Source organism: Lepisma saccharinum, chromosome 2 (genome assembly GCF_977018435.1).
Source record: "Lepisma saccharinum chromosome 2, izLepSacc3.1, whole genome shotgun sequence".
Taxonomy (NCBI): Eukaryota; Metazoa; Arthropoda; class Insecta; order Zygentoma; family Lepismatidae; genus Lepisma; species Lepisma saccharinum.
In genome coordinates, this window is record NC_139230.1 from 209,210,550 (window position 1) to 209,229,011 (window position 18,462).

Below are 18,462 nucleotides of genomic sequence, written 5' to 3' on the forward strand. Positions count from 1 at the left end.
TTGGCTCAGTCCTAATCTAATATTGTTACTATTATTTCAGAAATATACAAAAGATGATAATTTCTTTAGATCTTGTAGAATCAAGACAGTAAGTAACTGATAAGATTCAATTAATACTTGGATTCTTGATTCTAGTGTAAATATTCTGTTGTGTAGGAAACTAGATGATTAAAAAAAGAAGAAAAAAAAGGTTCATAGATGTAAGATTTTTGGTTTGATAATTGTTAATATTGTATTCTGACATCTATTCTTGATTATAAATGTACTAACATGCTGGTAGTGAGAATATCCGTATTAACAAATTTATTTTTTTCTCTTCGTTACCTAACAACTCTGTTATCTAATAATCTATCTTTATTGCTTGTAATTTGTCTTTTACTGTGCACTTATCTCAAGTTCTCTGCATTTTATTAGTCAGCTTCGATATAATTTCGACATTGGGCAAATTACACAACTTCACAACAAAATTAATGTATTAATAAATGGTAAATATTTATCCATGAAAGATTCATACAATCCATGTGCTTTTCTAAATATCAAAAGAGTAATTGTGAAAAAGATTAGTGCCAATTTTCTTGTTTTATTTATACAATTACCGATACTGTAATTGCAGAATAGATAAAAATGATTTCCTATTGAAACCAATTCTCTTTTCATAGGTTTAAAAAGAGCATGTTTAAAATCTTAACTCTTGTGACACAAATGTATTCCCTGTATGAGTATATAAGATTCTTAAAGTACTTTTTGCTCTAGTACATGATAGTCATGGATCTAAGCCTAGATCAGTCCAAAATTTTCAAAGGCCAAGTGCATCAACTATTAAAATTCCTTATGAGTTAATTCAAATTTTTACCTTAACTCTTACGCTAAAAGCAGAGATAGTTGGTGTTTATTATTGATAAAGAATGTGTAATATTGTAATGTCTTTTCTAAGAGAGTTGATTATTTTGCACTTATTTATTTCTTGTGAAACAACTTAATAATATCGTCATCAAAAAAGTGTATGGAAAAATGTCATTCTAAGTAGTACACTGCACTGGATATGGTGGAAATTTTGTTATTAAGCCTACAATTGATGATGTGGAGGTCACCATCCATGATGGATGGACCAACTGCAAGCATGCCTGTGAAGATGATAGGGCCTTATATTATATATGTGCTTACTGTTTTGTCAGGCATGTGTTGTTAATTGTCTTTGTATTGTTACGATTTAAGAAATCTGTCCTGCATTATGTCTTTGTCAGTGTGTTGTGTGCTGGTGTATTTGTATGGAAGTAGACTGAAGATAATCATATTCTTTGTATTGTCAACGTAAAATGTTCTTGTCATATTTACATCCTTAAACAATATCCAATTTGGTATATTTGCAGTGTTATTTGGGTTGCCTGCATGTTGAGGGTGTCTTCTTTTCTTTAGATATGATACAATCTTTTTTTTACATTGGAAACAACTTTTTTATGCTGGATACAACTTTTTTATGCTGTATGCAACTTTTTTACAGTGTATACATTTCTTTAAACTGGTTACAACTGTTTTACACTGGCTGTGGAAAAGGCCTAATCGTACATAGGCAAACATAATCTTGCACCGATCTGAAGATGTGATGTCAGGATTCCTCACCAGATATGATACCAAAAATATTACTACATTTTGATAGCCACGAATTTTGTGAATTTTTTGTGAACTAATTTATTCTTGCATAAGGAAGGCATATTCTATTTCTTATTTCTGTACTACAGTAGTGCAACTAACACATTGATTAACATTAATCTTTTTTTCAGGATATTTAATATCAATAATTATTTACTGTCTCTTGCCTTTTTTTATTGTGGTAATTTTGTATTGTTGATTTCAGAGAGACAAATCTGCAGGGAGAGAATAGGTGATATGTTGACGGAGAAGATCATGTACATAGCAGAAGTCATGAATAGGCATGAATATGTACCAAAAATGCCAAATCAGTCAGACTTGGATCTTGTTTTTGACACGACATATCCAGATGTCCAGCCATATTTATTTAAGGTATTTGCAATTTTATATTCAGTAAGCAGAGTTTCATCTTTTATTTATTCTTTTTAGATTTCAATGTGCAGAAGTAGTAACCATTTTTTATCTTCAGTTGGTTGATAATAATATTTATATTATGGCTTATACCAATACTTTATTATTGTAACAATTAAGAGTAGTTCAGAGTCTTTATTAATTTTCATAAGTACAGTCAGTGAAAATGATGTTCCCGATTTTAATATTTTGTATTGAAATATTTATGCAACCCTTGTAAACACAAATGATTACAGTAAGTCCAGCTTCTTAAAAAAAGCTAGCTGCCAAATTGCTAACTTCTAATTAAATTTGTGTTTATATAGAATATGCACAGTGCAACGTGGTAGCCAACAAACTTTTGAAAACTTGAACATCAGATAGGAATGAACAGAAAACTATTTTTCAGTGTTGGTTTTTCCTGATTCCTAGAATATGTCTGTTGAGTTACAGTAACTTCTTTTATTTTAGCATTTTGTACAATTTTTAGTTCCATTACAGCAGTTGCGTATTCTCCCATGTTACCTGGTTTACTACTAGTAAACCAACATTTTTCATGTGTATAGAAATTACCAGAAAATTTCAAGTTATTGGACTTCTGTTTTAGTTTTACTTGCATGCCTACATTGGTGTTTTATTACTATTATATCTAATTAATATATACAATAAATAGGAATTGTTGCGGTAAACCAGGGTTGTTCAAATACCAGGAACCCATAAATTCTAATGGGTTCTATTGGGTTCCGCTGTGGGAGCAGAACCTCTTTTCTCTTGCACAATTTAAATTTGGTACAAGTTGCATATTGTTTCATTGAAAAAAGGTTTCTGAAACGTATTTAAATCGATCCTGAAAAAAGGTTCCTGGACCATATTTAAATTCATCTGGGAAAGAATGTTCGTGGACCAAATCAAAATTCTTTACAGATAAAAAGGTTCTTTACAGTCCAGAACCCATTTACGCATGCTCTCCTGGACCGGAATTGAGTTTATTTAAAATTCCTGGATCTTTTACAAGCCTGATTTTTACAGAAACATACAAGCACAAATTAATTGATAATCACTGAATCTATCATGTGATGTGTAGTGGATGTCAACACTGTGATATGCATATCATTTGTTGCATGCAACACGTGAAACTGATATTCAAGTCCCAGCCATGTTCTGGTTGACTGATTTTCATGAATGGTAGCAACACCATCTTGGATCCTCTGTTTTGAGTTTGTAATGTCTCATATGTTTGCAATACACATAGTATTGTTGACATGCCCCCACAGGGATAGTGCATGGGCAGTAGCGGTGATTGGGGGCAAAAGTGCCAAAATGTTTGGGCAACTGTCTCCCCCCCATCACCCCTGTCCATGGGAAATTTAACCATCCTTTCCAGTCCACAGGTCTGTGGTTCGGAACCCACTTTAAACTGTAGATCCAGTCCCAATTAGCCTATCTGAGCATAAAATGGACTTTATGAAATATTTTGTTGTCTGTTTGACGAAGTCTACTGTGTTTCAAAGGCAACAGATCCCATTGCGGTGGCACTGGCAGAGACGATTCCATGCAGGTAAAACAACGACAGTGAAAAATCAGGCGAGGCCAGGCAGGCTCGGTAGCTCAGTGGTTAGAGCAATGGCACGGTATGCCAGAGACCCGGTTCGAGTCCTGGTCGAACCTGCATTTTTCGCTGAAAATTTCTATGTAGTACATCTATGTGTGCCTAATCTTCCTGAAATTCCATGTTTTAAAATGTTTCAATTGTATTAAAATTGGTGTTCAATTTTTTTTGTTTTCAGATTTCATTCTCCACCTGTGGTCCTTCCAGCCCATCTGTCGGTACAACAATGCGGAAGTTAATCAAAGAAACTTTGTCTCTCTGAAAGAAGTCATTTGTCATAATAATTTCTCAGGTGAACATAGCGTGTGCTTGGATGTGTGTATGGATGTGTGCTTTTTCTTTTTTAAATGAAGCAAGTTGACTATAAACAGGCATTTCAGCACTGATAGCTGGGAACATTACTTGTTGCAATCATACAGAAATTGTTACAAATTTTTGAGTGTGTAAAACGGGATCACAGACTTCAAGATGCAGCTGAGAACTTAACATTGTCTGCTCAAAACTTTGATCAACTATGTGATTTTTTTTTCTTTCGATTACAAACAGTAGCTTGTTATGCAAGTTGTACATTTATATGTATACATGTAAATAATTTCAATTTCTCATGGGTGTATATATCTCTGTTGTCTGTGGAATTTTAATTTTATCACTCATGCTCACACAAAACTTGTAGACTGTTTGTAATGAAAATACTTTATTTTGCTTGTAATTGTAGAATCAATCATAGATGCTCCTTTAACTTGCGCTCCTAATATGAGAAATCATAATTCATATGTCATTGTAAGCATACTTTGACAGGTTTCTGTTGTGCATAATATCTTGGACGATGCAGGTGGAAGGACATGCAAATTCAATGGACAGATTTTTGATATGAAGTTGATGGTGTGTGATTCTGTAGCTAGAGAACAAACTAGCTATTTCTGGAGAGAATCCAGTTTCTTCACAGTTTTGTTCTGATTTTATTTATGTTCATATTTGTAACTTTTATTGTATCCAGGATTTGGTTTCATTAAAAATTCTGGGCAGCTGCATAATACATTTCAAGTGAAATAATAATATAAATTAAAATAAAATCATAGTGCTTTTTAATTTTATTTTGAGTATCCTGTCAGGTGTAAGGGGTGGCCTTCTGCTAAGGCACTCAAAAGTCAACCTCACCTCCCTGTAGTACTCTCCAGTAACTGCTTCTTGCAGACCAATGAGGTTCTAGTGCCTGGACCCACAGCTAGGATAATCCTTTGTGGGTGTGTGTGTGTGTGTGTGTTTTTATATATATATATATATATATATATATATATATATATATATATATATATATATATATATATATATATATATATATATATATAAATCAATTAAGGTAAAAGGAAACACTCACCGGACAGTAAGAAAATTCAAAATTTTCGCTAATTTATAGCATCATCGGTGTGAGAAGAAACACCATTATATATATATATATATATATATATATATATATATATATATATATATAAAAGCAAGGAGGGCCAAAAGGGCTAAGTAAAAATCAAATAAGGTAAAAGGAAACACTCACCGGACAGTAGGAAAATTCAAAATTTTCGCTAATTTATAGCATCATCGGTGTGAGAAGAAACAGAAGACGGAACCGGTTCCATCTTCTGTTTCTTCTCACACCGATGATGCTATAAATTAGCGAAAACTTTTGAATTTTCCTACTGTCTGGTGAGTGTTTCCTTTTACCTTATTTGATTTATATATATATATATATAAATAATGGATAAAAGCAAGGAGGGCCAAAAGGGCTAAGTAAAAATCAAATAAGGTAAAAGGAAACACACCGGTGAGTGTTTCCTTTTACCTTATTTGATTTTTATATATATATATATATATATATATAAAGTGAAAGAGGAGAGAGGAAACACTCACCGGACAAAGAAAAAATTCGAATTTTCGTGATGGTATATCACATCTTCAGGAGTAGAGAGACGTTGTATAATTAAGTGACTAGAGGGAAGAGTAAGCATGACCTGCAGTGTTGCCAGGTCCCGAAGAAAAAAAAAGTGTTGACAGTACTACAAAAAAATTAGTTCTTTCGCCTGGCTTGTCGAAAACTGTGAGTGGTGGTGGTGGGGGGGTTGGTTGGGAAAAGGTGGTGGTGAGGGTGAGGATAGGGGATGAGGGGCGTTACTGGGTGGCCTTGTTCAGGCCTGGAGGTGTGGTTGCATTCATGGCCGATATGTAGGCCCTCTCCCATCTTCTACGTATTGAGGTGTTGGTGGATTGGGGCAAGGAGTGGACGATTGCTACCTGGAAGCAGTCATTAAAAGGAATATTGTGGTGATTGCTGTGAATGGCAACAGCAAAGTCCAGGTTTTGGGTAGAGGAGCGGTGGTTGTTGATGCGGAGGTTCAGGGCTGTGGATGTTTCCCCCAGGTAGAAGCTCCCACAGATGTTGCACGTGAGGATATAAATTAGGTTAGAGCTGTTGCAGGTTCTTTTGGGGTAGAGGGTGAATTTGCCCGTGGCAGTGTAGATCTGGAGGGTGCGGGAAGTGACAAATATGGGGCAGGTTTTGCACCTTGGGCAGTTGCATTTGTGGGCAGGTGCGAGTTGATTGTGAGTAGGTGGATTGTGGTGGACCAGGATGTTTTGGAGATTGGGAGGGCATTTGAAGACAACTCTGGGCTTGTCCGGGAAGATATTTCTGGTGTCAGGATCACTGTGCAGGATGGGAAGGAGGGAACGTAGAGTGTCTGATTTTGTTGAGGTGGGGGTGATATTGGGTGACAAGTGCAGGGGGATTGGTGGCAGGTTTCTTGGTGGGAGTGTATGAAGCAGCTCGGGATATTTGTTTGGTGACCAGGGTGGAAGGATATCCACGGTTGGTCAAGGCTTGGTGTAAGCGGAGGTTATAGTTCTGTCGGGAGGTGGCTGAGGTGTTTTGGCATTGACCTCTGAGGGCCAGGGAGAATGGGATGGCTTTCTTGTTGTGGGAGGGATTGTAGCTGGAGAAGTGTAGGTATTGCATATGGTTGGTAGGTTTGATGTGGATGGAGGTTTCCAAATGTCCTTCCTTCATGTGCACATCCACATCCAGGAAGGTGATTTGGTTGGTGGAGTAAGTCCAGGTGAAATTGATGGAGCTGATGTGGTTAAGTTTGTCTAGGAAGGTGGTCAGGGAAGGTTCTCCATGCGTCCAAAGCATGAAGATGTCATCGATGAAACGTAGCCAGAGGAGAGGTTTGAGAGATTGGGTCTCCAGGAACTCTTTTTCAACTTTGCCCATGAACAGGTCGGCATAGGATGGGGCCATTCTGGTACCCATGGCTGTGCCCCGGATTTGAAGATAGTGCTTGTCCTCTAAGGTGAAGTTGTTGCACGTGAGGACAAGGTGAGCTAGGTGGGTCGGGAAATTAGTGCTGGGGTTGTGGGGTTTTGGTCTGTTGTTGAGGAAGGATTCTATGGAGCAGAGGCCATGGGAGTTAGGTATGTTGTTGTAGAGAGAAGTAACATCGATGGTGGCAAGGATAGTGTTGGCAGGTAATGGTGGGAGAGTGTTAATTTTCTAAAGAAAGTGGCTGGTGTCCCGGAGGTAGGAGGGCAGAGCTTTAACAAGAGGCTGGAGGTGGTAGTCTACAAAGGCTGAGATTCTTTCAGAAGGTGAATTGTAACTGGACACGATGGGTCTGCCAGGGTTGCCAGGTTTATGGATCTTGGGCAGCAGGTAAAAAGTGGGGGGTGCAGGGGTTGTCTGGGATGAGCATGGATATGGTGGAGGCTGTCAGGCCCTCCGGGGGACCTCGGGTCGACCTTTCAGCCACACACCTCAACAGAATCCAGGACTTTATCCACACAGTTTTGTGTCAAGAAATGGGATCAGAGCACACTACACTTCTGCTACATACAGAAGTACGATGGTTATCTTGAGGTAAAGTGTTAACGCAAATGTTTGAACTTAAAGAGGAGGTACTTTCATTCTTGACTATTGAGGGGCCATGAATATGCAGATTTATTTGCAGATGATGAATAGGTATCTAAGTTGGCATATCTTTCCGATATTTTCGTACACTTGAATGAACTAAACAGAAAAATGCAAGGTAGAAACGAAAATATTCTGACTAGTATGGATAAGATTCAAGGATTTATTAATAAGTTGAACTTGTGGATACAGACAATTGAAAATGGATCGTGTGAGATGTTCCAAACTGCATGGCCCCTTGCTGACGATAACAAGGTGTTGGTGAACTTAATTAAAGAACATTTAGTACTCTTGCAGCAGACTTTCAAAAAATATTTTGGAGAGAGCGTTGAAGATTTTGACTGCGTTCGTGATGCATTCCGTATGGATTTGAAATATCTTCCGAAAAATTTACGCTTACAAGAGGAACTGGCAGATTTGAAAGCAGACAGAACATTGAAATTAAAATTTTTCGAAGTGCCTTTGGATACATTTTGGTTGTTAATAAGCAGTGAATACTCGGCTATCTCCGAGATGGCAGTTAATGCGTAATATCAATATATAGAACGCCTAGTGGAAATATGGATGTCTTCTTAAACAAGTTAACATTATTATTAGATCTCGTAACAAAAAGCTCCAAAAAGAATATTGTTGTTTGTGGAGATTTTAACATTGATGTAGCTAAAGACACAGCAGAAAAAAATAGTTTTCTGGATGTAATGAACTCTTTTGGTCTGTTTCATACAATTACAACTCCAACTAGAATCACCAAAAGAACAAAAAGTACAATAGACAATATTTTTACCAATATAAACGTTAATAAATATTCAGTAGAAACTTGCATAGGTTTTTCTGACCATGATTCTCAGCTTATTAAGGTAAACGTAATAGAAGACAAGCGAAATCATAAAACACGCGCAAAATTCAGATTTGTCAGACCCACAAACAATGATGAGAACATTTCAAAATTCAGAAACGCGCTTAAATCAGAAACATGTTATTTTATAAACAATATGGCTGTTCACGTAAACGAGAAATTCGAAAAATTTCTTGATACTGTAAGATACCATTTTAATAAATGTTTTCCCATAAAAAAAGCACGAGTTCACAACAAAAACAATTGCCTATGGATAACCAAGGAAATTAAAAATCTTAGCAAATTAAAGCGATCATTGCATAAACAGAGTAAATATGCAAACAGCCCTACCCTTAAAGATCATTACAAACAGTTCAACAAAAATTACAAGAAAACATTAAAACATTGCAAACAATTGTATGTTGATAAAAAGTTGAATAATTCAGAAAACAAAACTGCAGAACTATGGAAAATAGTTAATCATATTACATGTAAAAAAACGAACACGAATCAAGATATCATATTAGAAACAGGTAATGTAATAGAGACAGATCCGCAAAAAATAGCTAATACTTTTAATAATTATTTTGTTAATGTAGCATTTAAGCTGCAATGTAACATCAGCGTAACGGACACATACAAAGAAAAGTTAAATAACGTGAAAAGATCTTTCACACATTCTTTTTATATGACCCCTACTACAGACGAAGAAATTTCCAACATAATTCGAAATATGAAAAACAAAAAGTCAACAGGGCTAGATTCAATGCTGATTAACGTGATCAAAGAGGTTTGCACGTACATTAACGAGCCTTTGGCTAAATTAATTAACGAGTGTATGGAAAATGGCAGCTTTCCAGATTGTCTAAAAATATCAAAAGTAATACCCTTGTATAGGAAAGGAAATAAAACAAAAATTGGAAACTACAGACCAATTTCCTTATTGTCAATTTTTTCAAAAATTTTCGAAAAATTAATCTATAATAGAATAATAAAGTATGCAGAAGATAAAAAGATACTCATAAAGCAACAAAATGGGTTTGTGAAATCGAAAACAACAAAAAATGCCATTTTTGATGTAATTGATAATATTCTTTCCGCCATAAACAAAACGTATTCTGTTGTTGCAATTTTTTGTGATTTATCAAAAGCGTTTGACTGTGTGAATCATCACTTACTACTAGAGAAATTAAAATACTACGGAATCCGTGGTCTATCAAACAAATTAATAGAATCCTATTTATCGAATAGAAAACAGAGCGTTGCAATAAATAGCTTATCCAATAATGGGGCGCAAACAACATATTACTCCGAATTGAAAGATGTGGTTATTGGAATCCCCCAAGGATCGATACTGGGACCCCTATTGTTTTTATTGTTCATAAATGACCTTCCAGCAAATGTTGAAACTGCCCAAGTTACTCTTTTCGCTAATGATACTACGTCTTTGGTAGATTCTGTTAACGATGTAACTTTAATTCAAAAAACGGAAGAAGCTCTTACTGAACTACAAAGCTGGTTTTCAGCAAACAAACTTTATATGAACAACGAAAAAACTAATATAATAAAATTTGGTGTATCTAGAGCCAAAAACTCTTCTATTAAGCAAGATAATTTCACAGTAGGGCATGCCGTTATAACAGCTACTAACAATACAAAATTTCTTGGAATATTTATAGACGAGTGTCTAAACTGGAAAGTTCACATAGATCATTTATGCAAGAGGCTAAACACCGTATGTTACCAATTAAGAACCTTAAAAAATAGTTTCAATACAGTATGTTTGCTAAATATCTATTTCTCAAACTTCGAAAGTATTTTGAGGTATGGTATCCAATTTTGGGGGAACTTGCTCAATCGCAGAGGATTTTTAAAATTCAAAAAAGAGCATTGCGTATTTTGGCAAATGCACATAAAACTGATACATGTAAACTGCTTTTCAAAAAATTACGTATATTAACACTTCCAAGTTTGTACATACTTGAAACACTTACTTTCATACACGAAACAAAATCGAACTATCCAAGGAACATAGACACTCACGATTACAATACCAGACAACTTCCACATTCCCAAAGTGCAGCTAACTGCATTCCAAATGGGACCTTTTTACTCAGGCATCCAGCTATACAATATATTACCAAAAAGTTACAAAAATTTTGAGAGAACCACAATCTTTAAAAGTAAAGTGAAAAAATTGTTATTGGAATACACATTATATTCAGTTCAAGAATTTCAAGAATTAAATAACTTGATAAAATAAATTTAGATTGTATACACTATATAACATGTACTTTTACAGCACTAGTTCACTTCAACAAATAATTTGTCATTGTGTGTTTTACTATTATATTATGTTACATTATTATAAAAAAAAATCTGCCAAATTGATGTATAGATATATATTATGTGCGATGTCAACATGTTGTATTTTTGTAATGTACATGCACCAATGCCCCCAGGGGTACTTTCGGTGTGAAAATTGCTCAATAAAACTCAATGTGTTGTTACCATTTTCAACTACTTATTTGTGTGAACTGGGCTTCTCGACGTTGACTGCAATTAAAACATCAAAGAGAGAGAGAGACTCAAATCCATCGATGAAGAAATGAGGCTTGCTTTGTCAACGATTCTGCCACGAATCAGCCGTCTGTGTGCAGCTAAGCAGGCTCAAGTATCACATTGAAGGTATGAGTAGAGTTATTTACTTCAAAATTTGTATTAGAAATGTATATTTTCTACAGTAAATTAAAGATAATAAATTTTTAATAAATGCATAAGTCTATTCATGTTTTATAACAACAATGATAATAATATTAATAATTGATTACATAACGACGTAATACTTCGTAATTTTATTAAGATTCTTATGATTTTGAGGGGACAGACATTTTGGTGTGCCGTGTTGAGTCTAGGCCCGTCTGGGGTGTGCCGTGAGTAAAAAAAGGTTGCGGAACACTGGTATAGAGACATGTCAGGTGAATTTTAATGTAAGCGAAAGCATGTGTGCAACACTAATTAGCCAGCTCCTGTGGCAAAGTGGTTAGCACATTGAGCTACGATGCAGGGGTCCCAGGTTCGAATCCCAACCTTGGCATAGATGTTTGAGTGTGTCCATTCATCATATCATCACTCATCCCCATCTTCATAAATTAGCAAAAGTGCCACAAAAGGCGAAGTAAAATAAAGCAAAGCGTCACTAGTTAAATATTTTCACATCTTTTTTCTTTTTCCAACTTCATTACTACTTTCATGTTGAGGGGAATAAACAACGCGATTGATAATATAAGATGTACAGGCCATTTGGTTTAGCTTGAGCTCTGGCCTTGAGCTGCGCAGAAGCCTGCCGTCAGCATGATGATGCGAGAGTTCCACTGAGAGCAGAGTTTCTAACCACCTTAACCATTACCTACATCCATAATCTGGCTTCAGAGCTTTTTGCTTGGGGTGTTCGGTACTTGCATTTTGTTTCTTTTTTTAAAGTGACAGTTTGAGAAGGTGATAATTCAAGGAAAAGAATGACAGAGGATTCTTTTTGTCAGTGAAACCCCCATTGATTAAGCCCCCTCATGGAAAGAGGCATCCTCCCTCCTCCCTCTTCCTCTCCAGGGGGCAGATCCTGTTATCACTAGTAAGGTGATTGTTGACCTGTGTTGCAGGGTGTTTTTATTCAATGGAAGCTGGGGTGAAAACTGGAAAAAAATATTGGAGAATGCAAAGTGATTCACAGTCAGAGTAGAGAAATTATCTCAATGTGCATAAGTTTATGAAGAAAGAAGGTGACAGTGCTCTTGCGTTGAATGTTTAACAAGTGCAAAAGCAGGTTTCTGATGCTACTGATGTATCATTAAGTACTTCGAAATGCAGCTAAAATGAAAATGATTGCAACAAAGTAACTGGTAAGTGATTAGTAACGCCTAGCAAACCACACAGAAGAAAGGAATTTAAAGTGATGTGGACGAATTTTGTGATGTGGACGAATTTCGTGATCATGAAGGACAGAGTCCTACTTTAGATTTGTAAGTATTTTTTTTTTTAATGAGACAACCACATATAGCCTTTGCAGTTTCATGTCTAGTAGAATTGTAACTTCTGCAAATTGCAACACTGCTCCTATGAGTCACGTGACGTCTTCTGCAGATGACAAATCTTTCCCGCTTTGTGCATGCCAGAGATCAGGCTACACCGAATGCGCTGTAAACGAGTTACTAAAAATATATCCACAAAACTTACTTGTAAATGTTCTATTAATTTCGGTGGCCTCTGCCACCATCCACTTGGGAACTCGATGCTTCACTGGTAGGTTGCGGAAGTCAACCTAACAGTGAAGCATCGAGTTCCCAAGCTCCCTGTAGCTCCTCCCAGAATTGGGAAAAATGTTAATCAACTCAAACATTGGGAGGTGAATGGAGTACTCTGGCATACATAAAATTAAATGTAAAAATTGCAAGAAATGTTATGTCAGAGAAACAGGAATGATATTCAGAGAGAGATCAGGAACTTTCAGATATATAATGGAATGCAATTTAACCCTCCACTGGTATACGTGCGAGTGCGGCACTCACCCTAGGATATAATTGTAAAATTTTCAGAACCAGATAATGATATCACTTTCCGGTCTTGAGTAGCTGTCATTTGTAATGTCTATGACCAGGTGGTACCAGTTATAGGTTTTGGAACTGTTCAAGAATATCATTTTGTTATTATATAATACATAATATATATATATATTAACTTGTCAGTGATATATATATATATATATTAGGCAATAAATATTTATAGACTATTTTTAATATGATGAATGTAAAAATATATTTAAAAAAAATAACAAAATACAACTCGTATGTGAGCACCATACTCGCACATGTACCAACTGACTAAACAGACATGTGATATTGGAGTTCAACATCACAACTATTCTGTAAAATGGTATTGAAAGAAAGGTACTGGAGCAAAGTGGGTTGAATTGAAAGAAAAATGTTGCGGTGGTCTAGTCGGTAGGGTGTCGGATTGCCATGCTGGAAACCTGGGTTCGATTCCAAGGGTGGATGATGTACGGAATTTTTCTAGCCTTTTCCCCTCATAAACAGGATTTCTACACAAGTGGAGAACCTGGAAATCTCCGGGAATTTGAAGAAAGTAAAATTCTCAGGGAAAATCATCTAATTGATGAAGCTTTCTTGGGATATCAGCCAGGTGATTTCCGGATAGGCTTCCGAGCTTTTGAGAGCTAACGTCACTCTCATCTTCAGGGATTGAAGTGCAGAGATATGCCAGGGTAAGGTTATATGTATTTGGTGTGGAGGGGTCCAGTGTATGTGGCGGGCCAATCAGGTGGCATCTATGACATCCCTGTGCTCCCAGTTGACTATTGCTAACCAGGCTGGGTCCAGTTCTAGTCCTGTGTCCCTGTTGAGGTTTTCCATTTCTCCGTGTATGGCTATTGCTTCTTTGATGATTCAGTCCCAGTAATTGGATGACTTGTTGATGATCTTGGTGGTTGTGAAGTCAATTCTATGGCCCTCCTGGACTGAATGTTCTGCTAACCCTAATGTTTCTGGATGAAAATTCTTGATGTAGCTGCCCGACCCTGTGGCCAAGCGGTTAGCACATCGCGCTACGATGCCAAGGGTCCCGGGTTCGAATCCCGGTCGGGCTTGGTTGTTTGTGAATGTCCATTCATCAATTTCATCATTTCATCACTCATCCCCATCTTCGCAAATTAGCCAAGAGGCACAAAACACGAAGTAAAATAAACTAAATCAATCAATCAATCAATCAATCTTGATGTAGCTGGTGTGTTCTTTGCAACGTTGTTCGATTGTCCTCCCCGTTTGTCCAATGTAGGCTTTATCACAGGAACAGTTGATATGGTAAACCCTTGGTGTCTTCTGTCCTAGGTCAACTTTAGGATTTAGAAGTTGGCTTCTGACTTTCGGTGGTGGTTTGTGATCATCTTAATGTTGTGTTTTTAAAGAATGTGGCTGATGACTGCAGAGGTTTCCAATGTGTGGAATGATGACTATCCTCTTGTCTTCTTTGTTATCAGGGGGGGGTCTGGGTTTGTTTGTTGATTGTTCTTGTTGTGCGTTACTCGCTCTAGTGTCTTGTTGATGATTCCTTCAGTGTATCCATTCTGTCTGAAAGCTGTGCGCAGGTGTCTTATTTCATCTTGAAGGTGCTCTGTGTCGTTGATGGAGATGGCCTGGTGAAACAATGTCGAAAGTACGGTTGATCACTGAGCTGGATGGTGAAAACTCTTTGCGTTAAGGTATAGGTCTGTGTGAGTAGGTTTCCTTTATACACTGTGTCCTAAGGTTCCATCCGGTTTGAGTGTGATGAGGATGTCCAGGAACGGAAGGCTGCCGTTGGTCTCTGTCTCCATGGTGAATTTGATGTTTGGGTGCTGGTTGTTGAGATGATCCAGGATCATCTGTAGCGCTGCTTCACAGTGAGGCCAGATGACAAAGGTGTCATCTATGTATCTGCAAAAAGCAGTAGGTTTCTGTGGAGATTAACTGAGTGCCTCATGTTCAAAGTACTCCATGAAGAAATTGGCTATTGCAGGTGAGAGCGGGAATCCCATTGCCACTCCGTTGGTCTGTTCATAGTACCTGCCTTTGTAGCTGAAGTAGGTTGAAGTCAGTGTATGTTTGAAGAGGCTGAGGTCTTAATGGTACAGCAGCTTTGTGTATTTTGGGAAGGTCATACAGTTGTGGAGGTACTGTTCCATTGGGTTTCTTTTGGCAGTGTGGATTTCTTCTGTAGAGCTCTAGTTTTCCTCTCTCTTGCAGCTGTGGGGTCACCTACACTGGACCCCTCCCACACCAAACACACACAACCTATCCTGACATATCTCTGCACTTCAATCCCTGAATATGAAAGTGACGACAGCTCTCGAAAGCCTATCCGGAAATCACCTGGCTGATATCCCGAGAAAACTTCATCATTCGCCGTTAGGAAAGCTTCAAGAATCATCATTGAAGTCCCAGTGAAGTACATCTGAAGGACTAGAATATGCTCCTGCCTGTTGATAATGGCAATTACAATATACACCATAGTTACAACTTTAATAATTGCCTTACACAAGCTGCTTTGAAGATACAGAATTTAGATATATGTTTATTTTGCATTACAGATTAATTACTATTGTGTCCATTTGTACACTTGTGTTTCTCAAAGTGTGAAAATATTTGGCCCAAGTTCTGATTGTTTAATTCAGAATTAATCATGGTACACAGACATGGTTCGATTTCTATTTATGTCTGTTAACACATGCTTCAGACTTTTAGTGATTACTTGCTGCATCTTGTCATGACGATTTTACCTCTTCTGTACACTCGTATAGGATTTTTTTGTTTGTGAGCAGATGTCCATTCACTCTCTTTGGGTATAGGCTGCTGCTGTCATCTACTTCACATGCATGGGGTGCGAATAAGTTTTACATCACTAAATGCTTTCGGTGTTAGGCAGGTTAGGTTTAGGTCTCTTGGCATTAATAAAACATCCCTAAATGCTTTTTTTTAGGTGGCTCAGGTTTAGTGCTCTAGCAATAAAATAACATCCCTGAATGCTTCCAACACCTGATCACATAACAAATCTGGTCCCAAGCACAAAACTCTTTTTTGAGTCTCTCATGAAATCTACTGAAACTCCATGTCTCAGACAACCGGACACCATGAGCAGCTGCTCGATGCAAAGCGTGGATGCTCGCGTAAGCTTCTTTTCAAATAAATTTATCGGGTAAATACTACTTAGTGAAACTTTTTACTGTGTTAATTAGCTTGTCCAACTTTGAAACTTACTCCCACAACCATTTCCAGTATTCTAAAGTACTTCCAAATATAAAACTTGTGAAAAATCAATAAACATTCAGAACCATTACAAATATTTGTTCTATGTATGTATGATATGTTTTACATGTCTTGTGGGATGTAATACAGTTTGAAAAGTTGTTTAACTCCCACATATATGTGACCTTAGTCCTGCAATTTTATTCTTGAATTAGTTTTGTTGTTTGTATCATAAAGTGAACTGATGCAAAATTTTTTAAGGTAACCAGGAATCAACTGATTCTTTCATCTCCTCAGCTAGTGCATGTAACAAAGTGATTCAATGTGTTTGTGTATTTAGACATTTACTTTACAAAACCATGACATATAAATTATGTGATAGGAATAAAAACAAAATGGCAGAATTACACTAAATTACAGACTACTTATAAATATATCAATTTGTAAAATTATCATTAGTGTTACTGGCACACTAATATGCCGATACCAATAGAGTAACAATTAATCTGTCCCATCTATAATAATAATAATAATATCCAGAGGTCCCAGGTTCAAATCCTGGCCTGGGCATGGATGTTCTTTGTGAGTGCCCTTCATCAATTTCATTGTATCATCACTCGAGCTCATCGGTGTGATTAACGAACAGTAGCAGAAAAGCGATACTAAATAACAAAAATCAAATTAGATTTTATAATAATGATAATAAAAAGAAGGTGAGGGTGGTATGGCTACGAGGAGAAATGTAGGTTATTGTAAAATAAATTTTAAATACGTGGGTTGGAGATTTAATAGTGGCACTATTTATTTACGAATGATACAAAAGAGATACCTCTGTGAAACTTTTACAGCCCTTCAATCTAGTTACCAGCAGGTGTACAACTGTTGCCAGCGATGTGGAAGTCGTAGTATTTCTGTAGCAGTGCCTGTTCTGTTGATGGTTCAAATGGGAGTGGTTTATTGCCTGAAGAAACTCTGGAACAGTTCGGAAGTGAATACCCTCCACCATAGGGATCAAATAAAAGTCACATGGGCTTGAGTATGGAGGATGGTAGAGCACCTGCCAGTCCCATTGAGCTAACAAATCAGCCACAGGTTGCACTACATGCGCCCGAGCATTGTCCTGCAAAATGATGGGGAGGATTCAGCAGAAAATGTCATCTCTTCTTTCGCAATGCGGGTTGTAGGTTATGTTCCAAAAATGAACAATAATACAGTGCACTGATCGCCTGTCCTTGAGGTATGGTATGCATTAAGATAACACCATCACAGTCCTACACACGAATCGCCATAGCTTTCACATTAGTGGGGTTCTGGCTACACAACTTTAGACTGCCAACTCCAATGATACTCTATTCCTCTCATCACTGCACATGTACTTAGTGTTGGAAGGACGAGTTCATTTATTGGGAGGTAGGTTAGGTATCAAACTAATGTGTGGTATAAGCGAGAAACACCGGTTCTGTTTCATGGCGTATCTACAGCACTGTTGCCACTATTACATCTCCAATCCATGTAGTATTGCACTGTGTGTAGACTACTCCGGAAAAAAATTGAAGAATCTGGAAAACTGTGTGAAAATACATTTTGAGTTCATGTGAGAACCCTGATAAAGTGGCTTGGGGGTTCACCCAGCCTCAAATCACTGGGTACCTGGGGGGGGGGGGGGTAAAGGCAGCTGGATCATGGTGCTGGTCACATCACCTCCAAAATGGCTGAGATCAAGAAAATGTGGGGCCCTACACCCACATCCCCTAAATGTGCCTTCATTGCACAGTGCTACATGCATGGGAAACTCTACCTTACCAACACATCCGTACAATTTTACGCAGACTTTAATAACAGCAGCAAGTTTATTTTAACCATTTAATGTTTTAATTCTTGGGAATCCATGAGGAGTGATACAGAAATGGATCCCACAATGTTGGGACTGTAGTACTAGATAGCCACTTGAAAGTACAAAAAAACTTTTCACAGTTGAACAACTTGATTTTTGTTCGAATCACGTCGCCAGGAAAGCTACAATTCCTATTTGTGATTTTTGTTATTTAGCGTAGCTTTTCTGCCACTTTTGGCTAATCGCGACGATGATTGTAAACTTGAACACACACACAGAAAGAACGCACAGGCCAGGAATTGAACCTGGGACCCATGGTATCGAAGTGTGCTATGCTTACCACCCTGCAACGGTTGAGAGCCTGGAAGGCAACCCAATTTAGAAAACAATCAC

At 37.3% G+C, this 18,462-nt stretch overlaps 1 protein-coding gene across 1 annotated transcript in view; it reads left to right on the forward strand.

Moving 5' to 3' along the window:
- Positions 1 to 4,711, forward strand: part of Atg101 (autophagy-related protein 101) — a 40,200-nt gene extending 35,489 nt beyond the window's left edge. The window contains exons 4-5 of the mRNA XM_083117929.1: positions 1,856 to 2,022; positions 3,828 to 4,711. Of these exons, the coding sequence (XP_082974055.1) occupies positions 1,856 to 2,022; positions 3,828 to 3,911 (251 nt within the window). The 3' untranslated portion in view covers positions 3,912 to 4,711. The remainder of the gene's footprint in view (positions 1 to 1,855; positions 2,023 to 3,827) is intronic.
- The last annotated feature ends 13,751 nt before the right edge of the window (positions 4,712 to 18,462 follow it).